Source organism: Odocoileus virginianus, chromosome 6, assembly GCF_023699985.2.
Source record: "Odocoileus virginianus isolate 20LAN1187 ecotype Illinois chromosome 6, Ovbor_1.2, whole genome shotgun sequence".
Classification (NCBI taxonomy): domain Eukaryota; kingdom Metazoa; phylum Chordata; class Mammalia; order Artiodactyla; family Cervidae; genus Odocoileus; species Odocoileus virginianus.
Genome location: NC_069679.1, coordinates 7,337,810 through 7,357,232, shown reverse-complemented (window position 1 = coordinate 7,357,232; position 19,423 = coordinate 7,337,810). Strand labels below are relative to the sequence as shown.

General features: G+C 49.2%; 1 protein-coding gene across 2 annotated transcripts in view; it reads right to left on the bottom strand.

The window, feature by feature from the left end:
• SMAD3 (SMAD family member 3) overlaps window positions 1-18,827 on the bottom strand; it is a 127,343-nt gene extending 108,516 nt beyond the window's left edge. The window contains exon 1 of one of the 2 annotated variants that reach the window (XM_070468696.1): window positions 18,068-18,827. In XM_070468696.1, coding sequence (XP_070324797.1) covers window positions 18,068-18,273 — 206 coding nt within the window. In that variant the 5' untranslated portion in view covers window positions 18,274-18,827. The remainder of the gene's footprint in view (window positions 1-18,067) is intronic. The other variant, XM_020904648.2, reaches the window with a different exon arrangement.
• Between the last annotated feature and the right edge of the window lie 596 nt (window positions 18,828-19,423).

Here is a 19,423-nt window from a genome sequence, read left to right as displayed (position 1 = left end):
TCCTAGCAGCCAGCCCCTCATCACTGCATCTCTGGGAGCCTCTGTCTCTTCGCTGGCCTTAAAACAGCTGAGAGCAAAGATGGTTCTTCTCTTTAAAGATTCCTGAGCATGTCGGTCAAATCATAATCCTCAAAGAATATATTTGCTGGCTGGCTGGAGTTTGTGGAAAAAGCCTTTAGAAAAAAAAGAGTCTACCCAAGTTTTGAAAGAGCGCTCTGTTGAGCTGCGGGTCTGAGAGCCTGAAAAGCAGCAGTGGATTCTGGTTTCTTGTGGATAAGAGAGAGTTGATTGTTGGTTTCAAAATCTCTAACCAACCTGTGAACACGTTTCCCTTCCTTCCTGTATTTTTACGGCACCACGCCTGCAACGCATGCAGCTGGTGGCTAGAAGCACAGGAAGCCTGTGCTTTGGGTTAAATGAGAATTCCTCTCTGCCTACAAGCTGACTTCCCCTAGCCTAGGCACAGGGAAGAGATCCTCATCAGGTGAGCCTTGTTTCAACACAAGCCTGGCAGCTCCAGGCAGCAGAAGTATATACAACTGTCCAAATCTACAGACCAGTTACAGCCCCTGGATCATAGTGTCTGACAGCACCGCCCCCAACTGAAGACACTCAGTAACTATCTGAACGAGTTAAGTCATCACTGTAACAATTAATATAACGAGTGGGCCACCTCTGAAGGTAAAGCATTGGACAAAAAATTAGATTTATCCCCCTGGAAAATATGTGCATCAAAAAAGAGTGAGGGGACTTCCCTGGTGGCCCAGTGACTAAGACTCCATGCTCTCAAGGCAGGGGGCCTGGGTTCCATCCCCGGTCAGGGAGCTAGATCCCACATGCCACATCTAAGACCTGGCAGCAATTAAGTGAAAAGCAAGAAGTCAAGGAAGAGAGGGCAAAGAGCTGTCATGAAATATTAGAACTGATATAGACCTTTGAGATTCTCTCTTGGACTTGTCATTTTCTAGATGCAAAGATTGATACTCAGAGAAGCCAAGTGAACTTTCCTGAAGTCAGAAAGCCAAGTTTCATCAAACAGTGGCCAAGGGCCCTCAACCTCTCTGGGAAAACAGGATGCCAAGACTGCGGTTCCTTCATGTGCATGTGTATCTGTTCTCAGGCTCATTCAACACTTCATTGACCCTGGAGCTTCAACAATGATGAAGATGAAGACCTGTGGAGGTCGTGGAAGGAGTATAGACAGCAATAGTCATTGTTCAATTCCAGGCATTTCTGGGATATTCAGATATGGACGCCCAGTGAACAGCTGAGGCTGAGGGTCTCTAGCTGTGCAGAACTACAGATCTGGAAGTCAGCTCCCCAGTGAAACCCAGTGAGAGGACAAGTACTGCAATTCTGAATTGTGATACCCAGCAGGGTGGAACGAGGTCCAGCCTCGTATGATTTTCTCACAAAAGAAGTTAAGGCTGATGGGCAAAAAATAAAAAAAACAGAATGGCCAAAAGGTGACATTCAAAAAGATTCTGGGATCAAAGTCCCTTTGTGAGCACTGTTATTTCACCCTCCTCTGAACGGTAACCACTTCCCACATGAGCCTCAGTAAGGCAACCGTGTAGCCCACAAAAGAGATAGAAATATGACCACACTTCCCTCTTATAAACAGGCGACGGTAAACATCTGAGACCACTGGTCCACAGTCGTGGTTAAACAAAGGGTCAGGGGGCCCCCTGGAATGGCTGTCAGGGCCTCCACCTCCCCACATGCTGACCCTCCTTCTGCGTGGGGACCTTGGACCATTAACTTCAGAGCTCCAGCTGGTCAAACAGAGCCAGCCTCACCCTGGAACCACTGTGTTGGCGTTCATGCCCAGGCTCCCCTGGCCACTACTCCTGAAGACTCAAGAATTTTCAAGGAGAGTAGCTGCTTTGGTGCCTGGCCCTGTGCTCAAAAATGCCTCTCTGGGGGGGCGGGGGGGCGGGGGGGTTGGTTTCGCAAAGCAGGCAAGAGGGCCACATGTCATGCGGGTGCTGAACCGTGCAATCCCCCCACCCCCACCTCCTGGAGCAGTTGTGGTGGTAGATTCTCCGTTTTTTAAAAAAAGAAAAACAAAAACAAGAAAAGTCAAAACTGCGACTCTTTCAATCAAGCAAGAAAAAGAGGCAAAACCTCAAACAAGTATCTTTAATTAGCTTTAAGATGTTCCCTGGGGGGTCCCGGCTCCTAGATCAATAGGAAAATAAACCTTGAGGCCTTGGGACAGACTCTGTTTTCTCTGAATTGGAAATGAAAAAGACTTTGCAGACCTGAAGCCAGTTATTAGCTGACTGTGACAGAAGTCCTCCTGGGTATGCTGTGTCTGCCAAATGTTCCATCAGAAAACGACCCTCAGATTCTATAAATCGGCCAGCACTTTGTTTTTAACCACTGAACATTTATAGAATTCTTATTTCTTCGTCTACATGCTTTCAGAGAAAGTTTCCAGCAACTTCAAAGCTAGTCAGACGCACAAAGACGCTAAACATGCAATTAAATTTCACAGGGTTTTGAAGCTAGAATACCGCAAGAACCTTTAGAAAATTTCCCCTGGGGGCAGGAGGCTCTTAACTCTGTACCCCACCCCCACTCCATACTCAAGGGCAAATTTTTAATCTTCATTTCATCAACAGGAAAACACGACTGGTAGAGGGGCAGAGATAGAAATCTGAACTGCTTGAAAGACCTGACTTAAGTCAGAAAGTATACAGTCCTCAGATACAGTGTTCAGAGGCTCTGCTGTTCCCCTCAGTGAGTCTCACTTCCATTTGTCCCCCTGAACCCTAATTTCACACCCATTCCTAAGCAGTCCCACAGCAGACTGCTACAACTCACACAGATGCATGTTCTGAACACAAATAATGGTCTCTCCATCTCAACTGTAAGCTCCATGAGGGCAAGATCTAGCCCTCTGATTGGGTTACCACTGTGACCTCTAAACTCAGCAAGACATCATTCAAGACATCAACAAGACAAGTGCTCAGGAGTCTACTCAAAGAAGAAGGAAAACACCAATCAAGTATTCATTGACATTTACTAAGTGCTCAGCAGGTATTACTGTTCATAGAATTCAGCAAGGAAATCAACCCTTAATATTCATTGGAAAGACTGATGCTGAAGCTCCAATACTTTTGCCACCTGATGCAAAGAGCCAACTCATCAGAAAAGACCCTGATGCTGGGAAAGATTGAGGGCAGGAGGAGAATGGGGCAATAGAGGATGAGATGGTTGGATGGCATCACCAACTCAACAGACATGAGTTTGAGCAAGCTCCAGCAGTTGGTGATGGACAGGGAAGCCTGGCATGCTGCAGTCCGTGGGGTCAAAAAGTCAGACACAGCTGAGTGACTGAACAACAACAAGAGCAGGTACTAAGTACCATAATGAACCCAGGAAACAACCTGGGTCTTTGCCTTTGAGGGACTTGTTACATCTAATTTCTGCCACTGGCTGCATGTGACACAATGCTGGCCAGTGAGATCCAAGAGGGATTCTGGGAAAGGTTTCCTTCCTGGATAAAGAGACCCCCCCAAGGAGAAGCAGCCTTTCCTGCTGTTGGATGCAACTGTGTAAAGAAAGTAATACCTGGAACAGCTGTGATCATCACTGGATCATGAAAGATGGAGATGGCAGAGCAGTAAGATGGAAGGCTCCCAAGTCCTTGCTGGTGCCTGACACCACCCTGCCTCCAGACTTCTTAAAGGAGGTAATAAGCCCCCACAGTGGTGAAGCTGTTAGCTGAGTTTCAGGTTACTTGCAGCCCAAGCATCCTCAGACAGTGAGTCTGGCCCCTAATCAGAATACGGAGTGAATCAGAGAGCAAAGGAGCTGGCTGGCTTAGTGCAGTATCCAGGCATGAGAAACTGGGGGCCTCAGCTGAGGAGAGGGTGCCGATGGTGAGGACAGCTTGAACTCAGGAAACACAAAAGTGGATTCCAGTCTTACCCACACGATGGCCTAGTCATCTCCATGAAGCCCAGGGCCTAGTTCCCACGCTGACTCTCCAATGAACTGGAACATAAATAATTAATATTCCCAGCCCATCCTCACCCACACACATGCCTGCTTGTGTCTGTGGGGTAAAAAAGAAAAAAAGGGAAATGCATGTTGTTCTATTTATAAGAAACAGCAGAGCCACAAAGGGTGATGACTAGAGGGGCACAGTATCAGCTCAAGCTCTCCAAGCAAGTGCTAAGTTCGGTTTGAATTTACACTTGGCTTCTCTCAGCCTGTAACTGGTCCTCTTCAACACTCCAGCTGCTCTCCTTGGAGCTCATCAGACAGGGCCTTGCCCACAGCAAACACTTCAGTTGGAGGGAACAGAGAACTCAAGTCCCTCTCCAGGCTTCCAACAGATTATTTGGGGCGAGAGAGGAAGGATGAGGCTTGGATGATCACAGAAACGAAACCCATGAACCCAAGGCAGGAGTGAAACATGCAAAGTCTTTCCATGTTCTCTATGGGATTCCACTGGCAGACAGGGTTACTTAGGGCCACGCACCCTGGCACATTCCATGCATTTACCATCATCAAAGAGAAAGAAAAGGCATGCTTGCTGTTATTTTTAATTCCTTCCCCAACGCCTTCCAAAACTCTTCAGCACAAGACTGATCCACTAAACCCCCACCAGCTCCCAGCCAGGAGTATCTTGGAAACCTTAGTGAAAATGCAGCGGGGGAGCAGTAGTCAGCTCACAGAAGACTTTGCTCCTGGACATGAAATCCCACCTCAGCTGCACTGGACCTGGGGGCATCTCCTGCTTTCCAAAGGGACATGTCTTGATGAGGATGCATATGTTCCAGAGCCAAGTGAACACCCTACCATCCCCTCACTGCCACCCGACATCCCCCGGATACAACCCCATCTCCACCTCCTTCTTCTTGTCCTTCCCTTCAGAGTGGCCTTCAGTGAAGCCAAATGTTCCCCAACTCCCACTGCAGCTAAGTTAACACATACTCTGGTGTTAACTTGACTATTGCAGATTACCTCTAAAGTTTCATCCAGTTTTAAATTATGTTACATTGCCAACTTGCTGAATGATCTTAGATGAGTCACCTCACTCAAAACAGCAGTAAACCATCTAGACAGTCCCTGACACTTTAGCAGTGGCAGAGAAAGCTACTGATGGACCCTCCCAGTTACTCTGGCCAGGTATCGTGATCACCGGCGCAGAGGCAGGGTGACTTGAGTGACCACCTCTCCAGGTTTGCCTGGATAGTCCAGGTTGATGCCAGTTTCTGGCCATCACTGATAACAGCACCGCCCCCTTTTCACTCTTAGAAGTGTCCTGGTTTGTTTAACAAATTCTTTGGTCACCCTAGATTCTAATACGGACAGAGCTCAGAGGCAAATCCCGCTCCATCTCTTATCATGAGACCTACAGCAACTTTCCTAAGCAATTTCATGGGTTTTCGTATAAAAAGGAGAACAGTAGTCCCTTTTGGGGGAGCCCCGGGGGCAGACAGCTGGGAACAAGAGACCTGAACTCAGATTCCTAGTCTGCTGCTGACTCCTCAAAGCCTGAGCCTCCTCTTCTACAAACGTTGGTAACTCATCCTTCCCAGAAGATGGGGAAAGAAGATCAACCACCTGATCAATGGCCCACCTTGGTGTCTGGCACATAATCAGCACCCAGTCCACGCTGCATGTACCAGAATCACTCCCAGTGAGACAGCTCAGGTGATCCGCCACATGTCAGCATGACTGACCCAAATCCTTAGACAAGACCATAAGCACCAACTTAACTTCCAAGCTTCTGGAACCAGACCCATGCCCATCCTCCCCCCCCCCCCCCCACCAATGGTATGCATGCCCTAAGTTCATACTCCTGTTGAATTCTGTGTCATTAAGGTTTTTCTCTATGGTCTCTGTGAAAATGTAGGTGTGAACTTGGAAGCTTTAACTCCAGCTCTGTGAAGAAGGGTTTTTAACAATATTATAGAGTTGTGCTTCATAAAGAAATAATAAGTGGGGACTTTCCTGGTGGTCCAGTGGCTAAGACTCCATGCTCCCCAGTGCAGGGTGCCTGGCTTTGATCCCTGGTCAGGGAACTAAATCCCACAAGCCGCAAGCAAGGGTTCACAAAGCCACAACTAAGACCTGGTGCAGCCAAATCAATTAATTAATAAATATTTTTTAAAAAAAGAAAGAATGAGTGACACTGCATATTTTATAGTCTGCAAAGAGCTTTTAATACATATGCTATGCTATGCTATGCTAAGTTGTTTTGGTCGTGTCTGACTCTTTGTGACCTCATAGACTGTAGCCCTCCAGGCTCCTCCATCCACAGGATTCTCCTGGCAAGAAGACTGGTGTGGGCTGCCATTTCCTTCTCCAGGGGATCTTCCCAACCCAGGGACTGAACCCAGGTCTCTTACGTCTCCTGCACTGGCAGGCGGGTTCTTTACCAGTAGCGCCATTCATTAATACATAGCTCATCTAAATAAACAACAATCATCCTACCAAGGGAGGCATCGTTTTTCTCATTTTACTGATGAGGAAAGGAAGGCTCAAAAGAAAAAAAAATCAGGTGACTGGTCTACAGTCACCAAAGCAGGAAGCAGAAAGGCAGGGATTTGAACCTGGGTCTCCTGAATGCAAGCCCAGAAAGCTCCATCAAAGTAGGCTGCCATTTCAGCAGCAGGTCTCTATCAGGGTTCTTAAAAATGGTCCATGAACTAAGAACCTGTCCATGGACACAAAACTTCTTACTTCTAAAAACCTATAAACTTCAATTAACAGCAACAACAAAAAACCCGACCCTAAACAGATGAGGTAAACTGTATGCACGGTTACCAAGATTTCTGCTTGCTCTTGTGATGAAATATATGAACTTACCCCATTTTACTCTCTTACTAAGGAATGTAATCTGTTTTTAATACATGAGGGCATCTGATGAGTCTGCAGTAGAGAACTTAGGCATTTTTACTGATTGCAGTGTGGTCTGGAATTGGAAAGCCCGACCTAGACGATCGTCAATGAAGAAATTTAAAACACTGACCAGAGACATTCCACACAAAGACACCATGCCAGGCACAGAGAAAACCGAAGGAGAGGCTGGGATCTGACGCCGAGGCCGCTGCTTGGGGAGAACAGGCCTCTGCATGGAGCCCAGCGACACTGCTTAATTTCCCAAGGAATCCATGTCAAGAGGCTGGCATGACTCACTGGCTAATTACCTGAACACTTGGGCTCCCAGAGCCCTCCTGGCTGTGCAACCCGTCTTCTCTCCTGACGGCGAACAAAACACCATTTTCACCCTGGTCCAGACATAGCCTGAAGCTGCCCACATGGTGGTGTCAGGGATTACGACTCTGACCTGGATAACTCAGGCAGAAAACTTGCTCTTACCAGCCACGGGCTGGGGGAGGCGAGGAAACGCGAAAAGAACGGTGGCTTCAGCCACGCCACTCCCGTACTTTAAAATCTCCTGGGTGCTTTACGGAGCAAGGTCCAAAAGCCAAGCTTGGCCGAATGAAACCCTTGGCAACCTCCTTCTCAGACTCCTCTCTGGCCATGCCCTCTTCCACGTTCTGGCCACCCCGCCCCAGATGCCAGGCCCTTCCACACTCTGTCTGGCCAGTGCTGCACTCAGCCTTCCCTTCACTCCCACACTCCTATCCACCTTGCAAAGTCTCACTGGAGCATCATCTCTTCTGTGAAGCCTTCTGAGTCCCTCAGAAACAAGCTGCTCTTTCTCTGGGATCTCCAACACTGCTTTTTTCAACCTAGAAGTCTTTCCCATGAGCCCACTGTGGCTGCAGCCACTGTCCCTTTTAGCCTCTGCACAGTTCAGAGACAGGACTTTTTATCTCCGCATCTCTCTCTCTCCTGAGGCCCAGCACAAAGTCAGTGCCCAATAAATGGAGCCAACAGCCAACTGCACTAGCAGGGGTTGGGCTCTTCACTCCACCTTTCGGATAGGCAGCTGCCATAAGCATCACCTTTCCCTGACCTGCACTTAATTCACTCTGATCTGAGTTCAAGGTGAGGGAAATCAATCCTTCCCATAGAAACACCCACAATCTTCTGTATAATGGTGCCACCTGAGCAGGGCCTCAGTTGTGGCTATATAACAGAGAAAAAGTATTAGTCGTTCAGTCATGTCTGATTCTTTGCAACCCCAAGGACTACATAGACTGCCAGATTCCTCTGTTCATGGGACTCTCCAGGCAAGAATACTGGAGTGGGTTGCCATTCCTTTCTCCAGGGGATCTTCCCAACCCAGAGATTGAAACCGGGTCTCCCACATTGCAGGCAGATTCCTTACCGTCTGAGACACCAGGGAAACCCACTGAAAGGATGGCCATAAAAACAGGACTGCCTCCACCACCAAATGGTCTGAGAGCAGGAGGAACTGTGGAGTTCCACATATAATACGTCATATAGAAAAGAGAGAAATCAGGGTAACAGGCTGATAGATAGAATATGTTCTATCATACTGACAGGGACCTTAACACGACCTGGGAGGCCAGGTTTGAATGGAGAGTTCTCTGACCCGTTGGGTTCCACAATGGTACTGCTGAGAGAATCCCAGGAGAACTGACCCTAAATCCCAGCCCATCCCCGGGATCACCCCACACTTAGAGGGGCTTCCTGTTATGCTCATGCAGACACCCCAAGTCTGAATTTCATCCCATTTCTCCATCTCCCGGCCCGACCCATGTCATTGGCCCAGGGCCCACGGGTGCACACACGGCCCACGGTCGACACAGTCTCCCTTCCTTAGGCAGGTGGACCTGGGGAAGAGCCCACCTGGGACCTGGAAGCAGGGTCAAGATCACGGGGGCAGGGAATGGAAGTGCCGAGACCCAGTGCACCGTCTGGAAGAAGGAAGTGCAGGCTCCACACGGGCCATCCCTGGGCCCACAGCTCTACCCCGTGGAAAGAACCACATCCAGAAGGATGTCCAAAGGGTGGTCCACTAAGCGTGAGCCCCCCTGACACACCTAGAGGGCAGTCAAAGGTACCACCGTCCATGTCTGGGTCATTTTGGAGCCATGAGCTTTCAGCACCGAACATTCTCACCTGACAACCAAGCAACTGATGAGGGGCCGCCTGGAGCCAGAACTGCCTTCCAGCCAGGCCTCGAAAACACACCACCAAGAGTAAACATCATACACTTCCACACACGGATGGGCAGGCTATCGGTGACAGGCCCGTGAGTCACGGCGTTTCTCCTTCAGGATCTTACACCCACCCCACCCCCCACCACCACCCCAGGAGCACTGATTCATCAAAGTTTGTTTTCAATACTATTATTTTTAGTCAGCCAAACAGTTTTTTAAATGATGATGGAGGACAGGAGAGGGGGGGTGGAGAACCACCTAAGAATACGAATTGTTTCTCTTTGAATGGCCTGCCAAGCCCTACATCAACCAGCAGTGTGACTGTGGCCTCTTGGTGCACAAGGGCTGGAGGCAGATTCTTTTACTGCATCAATAGGGGTTCTCCAAACAGTGAGCCCTGAGAACGAGTGGAGGGGGCAGGATCCCTTACTGGCATCTACCAACACCATCAGCCAACCCCTCCCCCTTGAAAGGGGAAAAGTGAATGTTTACTAAGCAGCTACTACGTGCTGTGAGCCACAAATACCAGCCAAGTGCTTGCTCTCTCTTAAATCATTTGTGCTGATTTATAGGAAGCAGGCAGGCCCATGCCCATTACACAGATGAGGAAAGTGGAGCTTAATCAATGGAAGCAGATGTCCCCAAGGCTGCCACCTGGTCAGTAACTGGCCAACTCAAACCCAGGTTTGTCAGACTCCAGATCTCTTTGTTCATACTTGATGACTCTGGTCTTTCAGCCTACTCACGCCCTGAACCCCTGCTCCTCGGGCAATATTTTAAGAATCTTTGGGTAGAGATAAAAGGGTACACACAACATCTAAAGGGGGAGCAAAACAAGGTCACTCACCGTGCCCTTCCAGGCACACAGAGAAACAAGGCTCACCTTGAATCTGAATTCAACGAGGGTGTGAGAAAATTTACAATGGGGAACATTTGAAGCAAAAGGAAAAACCCAACTTCCATAACCAGCGCCTGCTTTCAGCCACTTGTAACTATTCAAAAAGTCCTTTCTGGATCCATTACTCCACATTTGGGCTTAGCCCAGAGGTGATTTTTTAAGGAAAAAATGCCTTTTGGCATTTTTGAGCTGTGACAGCGTAAAAACAGACCTTTAAAAAACACACACCCAAAAAGCATTACTATTTTCAAAAGCCCAGTCTCAAAGAAAAAAAAGGAGGTGACACCCCAGAGCTGCAACTAGGCCTGGCGGTCTGTGATGCAAGTGTTAGTGGGGAAAGCCAACAGACTGATAATGCCATAGATTTCAAAGGCAAACCTTGACCCCAGGTTTCTTAAACAACACCCCAGGCCTAAACTCCCAACAAAGCTGTCAGGAGAAAAGCTTGCCAGATTTAAGCAGGGAGAGCAGGTGTGATACAGAAAAAGTACCATTTCAGGGGAAACTCACTTTTCATTTCCTAGCTGGGGTTTCAACTTGTAACCTCCATGCCTCCCCACAAGAGGTGCATGCTTACGCAATCAAGTATAGCCTTTCTTTATATAGATGCTTGAAAATAAATAAAGAAAGCTTCCTGGGTAAACTCTGACATATGAGCAAACATTTTCCACAGGTATCCTCTATAATGCCTACCTCTCACATTTAACCATTTTTAGGCAATTGTGGTCATTAGTTTAAGTAAACTTCCTGCTCTGAGGATAGCCAAAAATAGCAACAAAAGAAGAAAAACTGCTCACTGCATCTCAACACATTCAGCCTTAATGGTGTTATCCTTGATTTCAGTTATTTTTATATTCCTTTGTGGTTAAATTTCACTGATTTAGACTCACAGGGCAAAGGAAAGACAGGGAGGACAGAGGAGGTAAACAACTAAAATAAAAAGCTGAATTATAGTTTTCTTACTTTCAACCAGGGAAATTCATTGGCACCAGACTAACAGGGACTTAGGATATAAATATTTAAGAAAGAACTGTGGTTTATTGATCAAGCGGATGCATGCAAAGGGATGCTTCTAAGATGCTTGCATGGAAACCACTTTAGAGTCAGAAAGAACCTCTAATAGAGCTTATGTAGCCCACTTCCAAGCTGAGAACATCTGAGGCCCAGAGACGTCAGGGACTTGGCCCAGGTGACACAGCTAATCAGAAACAGAGTCAAAATCTAGAACCTACCCAGGTCTGTTGACGCCTGCCTGCAAAATGACTCCCAAAAGTGTGTTCATGACTGATTTTTCTTGACAGCATTTATGGGGAGAAAAGGCCTGCTAAACAAACTTCAGCCTAGTCCAGAATTAGACAAACTTCTTCATTAATAGGCTTCTACTGTGTTTTCATTTTAAGCCGAGTCTCTGTGTCAAAACGCCCTGCAGCAGTGTGCCACGGTGGCAGGCTGCTGTTTACGGCAGAGGCCTCAGATAATCACAACGGATAGTGTGACTTGTGCTCTAGATTTGTTATTTCTAAAACTGTTAATTAAGTCAAAACAAAGAGTAACGTTACACTCTCTCTCTCTCTCTCTCTCTCTCATCAGGACTCAATAAACTGCAGGGCTTGGGGAATTTGGTTCTCTGGCATTAAGAAAACAGTATTTACAAGTTAAGCAGAGTGAACACACACATGATTCTTACAACTCCAAAGGACCAGTGTTCAGCAGCCAGTGGACCAGAGGCTCCAATAGGGCAGAATAAGGCATCTGCCTCCATCACTGGTGTGTTCCTGCTACCTGGAACAGGTTTTGGCACCTGGTAGGTGCACTAAAGGAAGCACACACATGAATTGGACAAGTTCTCTTGGATCTTTGTTTTAAAATCTGGAAAACAGTAAAATTAGAAACCAAACTTCTGCAAGCTAGGTTTACCATGGCAACTTCCAACTGTTTCCAGAAACCACGGCACCTGAAGATTGAAGGCTCCCTGGCCCAGGAACCTATCAATGGTCAATAGATGGTGCCCAGCCCTCCTGGGGAAGAATTCGTCCCATCCACCACTGCAGGGGACATTCGTGTCTGCAAAAGGCTGGTAAACCTCCCAGGCCTTTCTGGGCAGACTGTAAAACCAGATGTGGATCTGAGAAGGGGGCAGGGTGAATTCTTTTTTTTTAAATAGGTCAATACATCAAAGGAGACAAGGACAAAAGTTAATTAGAACTATTCATGAGCTTTGTTGATTGAAAAAGCGGCATTCCACTTTCAAGAACTTAACTGCACTTACAAGAGGCTGGGGGAGGGGTAAATAAGGTGGGAAAATAGATGAGGGAATAAAGTCAGACTTCAAGTCTTAAAGCAAGCACTGCTTGCAACGTGGATAGACCTAGAGGTTACCAGACTAACTGAAGTAAGCCAGAGAAAGACAAATATCATATGCTATCACTTATGCATGTGATCTAAAAACACGATACAGATGAACTTACACAGAAAACAAAAATAGACCCACAGACTTAGACAACAAACCTGTGCCTACCAAAGGGGGAAGGAGAGGGAGTGATAAATGAGGAATTTGGGATTAACAGATACACATTACAACATATGAAATAAATAAGCAACAAGGACCTACTGTATTGCACAGGGAACTATATGCAATATTTTGTAGTAAACTATAAGGGAAAAGAGTCTGAAAAAGGATAGACATATATAAAACTGAATCACTTTGCTGTACACTTGAAACTAACACAACACTGTAAATCAGCTACACTTCAATAAATAAAGCAGGCACTTCTTGGTCCTATTTATTTCCTAAAGGAGCTCATACAGAGACACGGCTGCACTGCGCAAACAATGGCATTTAGAAATCTCCCAATAAGTTAACAAGTGAAAATTAATGGTTGCTCAGTCCATTAAATCGTGTTAATTTTATTTCCATTAGAATAACAGAGCAATTACAAATTTACATTATTGAACCAATATTTATTTTTCAAAAACTCATTTTAATTGGATTCCTGATGTGATAAACTCAAGCCAGTCTCTCTATGCCATCAGCTGCTTGCATTTCTCATCAGAAGGAAACGACTACTGTATTCATTGGCTTTTTCTATTATTAGAATTGTCATTTAAATCTTTACATCCTTGCAAAGACTTTTAAAAATACATTATTAAAAGCTCTTATGTCCCTGTAGAATTTCAGGTTTACAGGATTTATTTTTTGGCAAGTGTTAACCAGAGAAATTAAAAGTGCACACCAAAACTCAAAAATTCTGAGCATCCACCATCACCTCCAAGTTGCCCACTTCTTATCGACATGGTCTGTTATATTCTGAGCTAATACATCTTAACTCACAGTTTCCACCAAGGAAACTTGAATTTCAGGTTTGCCATACTAACTCCTTTTTCTATTTCAAAGTGAGAACACTTTACAGTGGCATAAAATACTGAATACAAGTCACTAGTCTTCTGGTGCAGACTACGAGGTAACATATTCATAGCAGCACTCCATTTAGGAATAAGAGAAGATAAAGACATTCTCAGTCCTGTAGGCAACAAACACCATGAACCGAAAAGTTCCCATGATCGTGCTACCATCCAGAAACTTCCTCCTTTGGATAATACCTCCTGTCCTCTTGGTTTTCCACCTTGCACTGACCCCTCCCTCCTCTCTCCACCTCTTCCCAGAGAAGTAATGGTCTGTCCCCCACATCCCTGGGCATTTTGTACATCCTTTTGGCTGCAGCTAATGGCCTATATTTTGGGCAAGTCTATCTCCCACTCTAGACAGGGGGGCCCTTGAGAACAGGTGCCCTGCCCTGCTCATCATAGTAGGTATTTCATAAATGACTGAATAATTTAGTAATGAATGAATGATACACAGAGACATCTAAATATAAAACACATCTCTCAAACTTTCTGGTTTACAAAACACTTCCACAGGCTTTACCTCATCCTGGTTTTACAGGTGCCGACACGAAGGCTCTGAGAACTGCTAAATCCATCCAGGTATTAAAACAACAAGATACAGGACCTGAATTCTATGCTTTTTTCCTGGGGAAAACAGATGGCTATCCTTACTTTGTTATCTAACATAGTGACCTCTAAATATTAAAAAAAATATCATAATCCCCCTCACTCCCCAAAAATATCACTCCATACTAGAGCTCATATTTTTCCTGATGGCTGGGAATAAGAAAGAAATAGACACAAATAATGTCCTGTTGATGTCTTCCTTACTCAAGTGTAAGCTTGTCACAGGCAGGGACCATCTCAAGTTTATCTCCACACCCTCCCCCACTTCCCAGAATACAGATTCAGACATGGGAGGGGCCAATACCTATGAACGAATCCACAAAATCCCATCCTGTAACATTTGATTAGGAACTGTGAGCAAGGGGCTGTCTGCAACATGTACTGAGCCCAATCATTCAACTCCTGGGTGCAAGGAGCAAGTTCGAAGGTTCCAAATGGCTCCTAAGTTCGAAGGTCAAGTGGCTCCTAGATTCAGCCATAGCTCTAAGCCAGCCCCACAGTCCACTACCCAGTGTCCGGCAGACTCCTTCTCTTTCCTGCCTTTGTGCAGAACTCCTCTAATAGAGGCTAACAAGAGAAAGGAGAGGATGGGTGCTTGCAAGTGAGTTGGGTTCCAGTGGGCCACACAAGATGGTGCTCTGAGCTGCAACTGAGAGAAAAGAGGACAGGAGATGCTGAAATGGACAGGATGTTAAAGATGCCACTCGTGCACCCCTGGTCTGTCCCCCGAAGCCTGAGAAAGAAATATCACGGTGAGACCAGCCTGGGAAAGTCCAGGCAGATAGCAGGAGGGGGCCACACCAAAAGAACAGATGCACAGAAAGGTATGTGTCAGACCTTATGTTTGGTTCGATTCCCCCACTTTTCTCAGGACTTGGTGCTTTGACACAAGAAAGCCTGAATTTCCTTCCAAACAAACAAGGTCATAAGCTTGGTCCAGCCCTCAACAAGTGGGCCACGGCATGGGTCCCATTGGTAGAAATATAAATTATCAGTGTCCATCAGAAGAGTCATTTTTAAGTGTGCCTGGCTCCTTCTCCCTGATAGAACACACGCACTCCTTCTCTGCCTCTCGTTGGCAAATGCTATTACTCCATTCTTATAAACTGGCCAGGAAGATACCTGCAGATGGACTCAGGTACTCAAGGAGAGTAGATAACACGGAGGATGCTATTACACAACCGGTCGAAGTTCTGACCATCCTGCCAGACCTCAGAGAATCCTGATAGCCCCTCTACTGGTGTGTCTAAATCAGGCTCTGACCACTGCTTTGGCACCAGTCTCTTTGACATGCTTGAAACCAGTAAGCCTGTATCACTCCAGCTCTCTTGATCACTGAGACAAGTTAGAGCCGGAGTAAGAGAAGAAAGTGCGCAGTCTGGGGGGCTCCGGTACACAGCTCTAATTGGTAAACAGGCTGCTGCTGCTCATGATCTTGTATTAGCCAAAACAAGCTGGAGAAAATCTCCTTAGACTAAGGGTTCCTTACACTGTGAAGTCCAGATCTTGTAGGGTACTTTTAAGCACCCAGGGCCCCACCGCACACCCACAGTGGGATAACTAGGTGAAACATTTCCCGCTGTCAGTTTCCCAAAGACCTCGTTATAAAAGGCTGTGGGGAGAGAGCAGACAATTTGACAAGCAGCCCCACAATCTATGGGACTCAGAGACACACCGATATCACCCGCCTGAGGCCAGCTAGCCACCTCCCCAAGACGTGGCCTTTAGTTTTCTGCCCATGAGCAAAACAGCAGCCGCTGTTGCCAAGGGAGACAAGGTGACCCAGAGGCGTGGGCACAAAATCCAAGGATGGAAATCCACTTTGTCTGGATCCACCCAAGTAACGGGGTTTCCCTAACTGAAAAAGACGGAAAAAAATCTGCCTCAGCATCAGGTCCTTGCCAGGCAGGTAGAAGATGGCTCCGTCCTCACAGAGCTATGGGAAGGCCAAGTTAACTTGAACTCTCAGGGACATCCAGAGTGTCCATATGCTTCAGGCTGCAGAAAACTCTGGAAGAAGAAAAGGCAGGCCACGGCTATGCTTTCCCAGAGGGCAAACTCCTACCAAGGCAAGGGGGAGCCAGGCCTCTCCTCCAGGCTGCCACCAGCCCAAAGAACGCTGGCAACCTTACTACCAAAGATGCCAGGGCCCACCCCTCTAGCTAATACTCTAGCCATCAGCAAAGAATGTATTCAGAACCTTCAAAGTGAAGAAGAGCCATGCAAGCAGAAGGGGCACATTTGGTCAGGATGGGATGTTTTGCTATGCCAAGCCTTTTCACCTCTCCCCAAAGTTTTCTCAACTGTGAAAATGGGATCAGTCTTAGGCCTAACTGCCTTATCTATTTTCCATGAGTTTCTTTTTCTTCATCTCCTAAAAGCATATGAAAGTCCTTTGTAAACTGTGAAACAATTCATGCAGCTGTTCATTTTATACTGGATACTGATTTTTTTTTCTGTCTCAAAACATAAAAAAGCACTGTCCTCAGCGCCCTCAGGCAAGTAAGAAGGCAGGTTCTCCCCAGGAGGGAGAAGTATGACATTCCTTTACCCAACTCCCTACCCCTCACCCAAAGTAATAAAGAAGGAAGAACCAGGGCTGAGACCAGGACCTAGGGCTCCCTGACCATCACATCACACCACCTCCTCTGAAGTCAATTCTGGCTCCCCATCACACACCAGAACACACTTCCCAGACAGTACACCACCTTCCTTCCCGCTTTATTGACTGGATCCACCCAGTTTTGAAAAAAAAAATTATTATTTTTCAAGTCAGCACTCCCACCATATGTGGCGTTTATTTCCAGAGGAGGCCGGCTCTGGGTTTCCGTGGACAGATGTTGCTTTGTGCATGCCTGACACGCCGGCGGCCGGCGTACAGCTGCCCCGAGCAGGTGGCCAAGGACGGAGTCCACTTCTGGCCCGGCATCAAGGCGGACAATTTATGTGGGGCTCTGGCCCTGGGGACCCTCTGCTCATTCCTCCACAGCCGGGGACCCCGACTCACACACACAGACACACAAACTCTCCCTCGGTACAGAATTAAGACGTTCAAAGGGGGCTAAGAGGGAGACTAAGAAAGCTAAGATATGTGCCCCCCCCCCCCACCACCACCACATCCTAATTTCCAGCCGGGCGCAGCTAAGCTAAGAGAAGGCCGTGGGGAGTGGAGAGAAGTCACTGACCCCTTCTATCAGCCATCTGTGAGCTCCTGCCAGACCTAGCTAGCACGAAGTGGAGGATAAAGGAGGTCCAGACAGATGGCAAAGCGCTTTGGGAAGGAGGGCTCCGTAGGAATGCGAGGGCCGATGCGAGGCCCACTTTGGGGTGCGTTTTGTTATCTCCTCGGCTCCAAAGCCCCCTCCTTTCGGCGCCCACCCGCAATCTCAGCCTGAAAGAAGGGCAAAAAACAGTCGGGGGAGGCGGGGGAGAAGACCCCACTCTCCGCCACTTATCTCTCTCATTTGAAAGTCAGAGCACTGCACTGCAACTAAAGTGCGTGTGTGCGGAGGGGGCGGGAGACTGGCACAACCGAATCTAAAAATACTCGATAAAAATGCTAATCCCGAAGGCAAAGAGAGAACGAAGAAGGAATCTGTCAATCACGAGGCTCCCGCTCCTCACCCACAGCCCCAGCTGTACGGACTGCATTCCTGTCGAGAAGGAAAGTGGGGGGACAGGAATGAAGAAAAGAATGGGAGAGACACCACCACCTCCACGAGCGCGGGCCGCGGGGGCGGGAGGCGGCGGCGGAGGAGGGGCTCGGGCCCGCGGAGCTGAACAAAGCGGGCCTCAAGTTCTATCCCGCAGCTCCCCGGGGTGGAGGGGGGGTGGCGATCCTGCAGCACCCCCTTTCCCGGAGGTGAAAAGCCAATGCGAGGTCTGCGAGAGCGAGTGCCGCGTGGAAGTCCCGGGCTCCGAATCTTTGCAAATCTAGAAAAGGTTTTGTTTGGGGTCCCCCCTCACCCGCTTCCTGCCTGCGTTCCCACCCCTCGTGTACACACACACACGATCCCTCCTGCTCCAATCCCACCAGGCCGACCCCGCCACGCTCTGGGGCTGGGCGGGCGCGCCCAACGGTCCCTCCAGCCCCCACCTGGGGATGGTGATGCACTTGGTGTTGACGTTCTGCGTGGTGATGGCTTTCTCCAGCTCGTCCAGCTGCCCCGTCTTCTTAAGCTTCTTGACCAAACTCTTGACTGCCTTCTCGCACCACTTCTCCTCCTGCCCGTTCTGCTCGCCCTTTTTCCAGCCCAGCAGGCGCTTCACGATCGGGGGAGTGAAAGGCAGGATGGACGACATGGTTGGGGAGGGCGCGCGAGCTGCGAGGAGCGCCCCCGGCGGGGCTGGGCGCGGCGGGACGCCGGGGGCGCAGCGGGGAGCTCAGCCCGGGCCGGCCGCGGCCGCCCAAACTTCGCTTCAACTCTCGGCGAACTTGCTGGTTCTCCGGACCCGGCCGCGGCGCTGCAGCCGGCGGGGCTCGGCGCGCGGCCCTGCGCCCCGGGCGTCTCCCACGGCGGGGAGAAGGACGGCGGGGCGGCGGGCAGGCGGTAGCGAAGCGGGATCGGGAAGGCCCGGGACGCGGGGCGGAGGCGGCGGCCGAGGGGACCGGAGTGGCAGAAGAAAGTTTGGGTTTCCGCACGGGGTGGCTGTTTGGGTGCCGCCTCCAGGAAGGAAAGTCCAACCCCTAGCCAAACTTTGCTCGCCTCGCTCGCTTTGATGCGCAGATCCCTCCGCCTCGGCAGCCTCGCCTCCCCGCTGCCCTCCTCCTTCCCGGCTCGCTCGCTAGCTGGGCCGGCCCGGGGCGTACGCCGCTCTCCTGCTCCCGCCCGCTCCCAGTCTGTGTTTCATGCAAATCCGCGTGCAGCCTCCTTTCCAAGCTCTGTCACCGCCCCCTTGCCGCTGGGGCTCCCCGCCTCCTCCCCCGCGCCCTGCCGCCTCCTCCTGCGGGCGCCTTGCCGGCTCCCCCCTCTACCGCCTCCGGGAGGGCTCCTGGCCTTCCCCCCGCCCGGCGCGGAGCACGCCCACGTGGGCGACCTGGGACAGCGGCCGCCTGGGCTGGAGCGCGCAGGACTCCGCGCGGCCCCGACCTGAAGTCCAGCGGGCGCCGGGAGGAAGTCGTGGGAAAGGAGCGGCGAGAGGGGCCCCTGGCGGGAGGGCCGGGCTCGGGTCGTGGCGCCCGCTCTCGGAACCCACATTCAGGAAACTCATTTGCAGTGGCGGGCCCGAGGGTTAGACTCGCACGAACCAACGAGAGCGGTCTGGCCACGGGCAGGCGGTGCATTCCTAAGAGGACCCCGGTTCGAGGGAGGACGACGCGCGGGAGGCTGAGGCCCAGGAAGTCGGGGCGCGCACCGGGACGCTGGCGCGCCGATCCGTCAGGGGCTGTGGCGGCGCCGGGGACTCGGGGGGCCGATTTTATTCTCGCACCAGTGAAACCGTTCCACTTTAG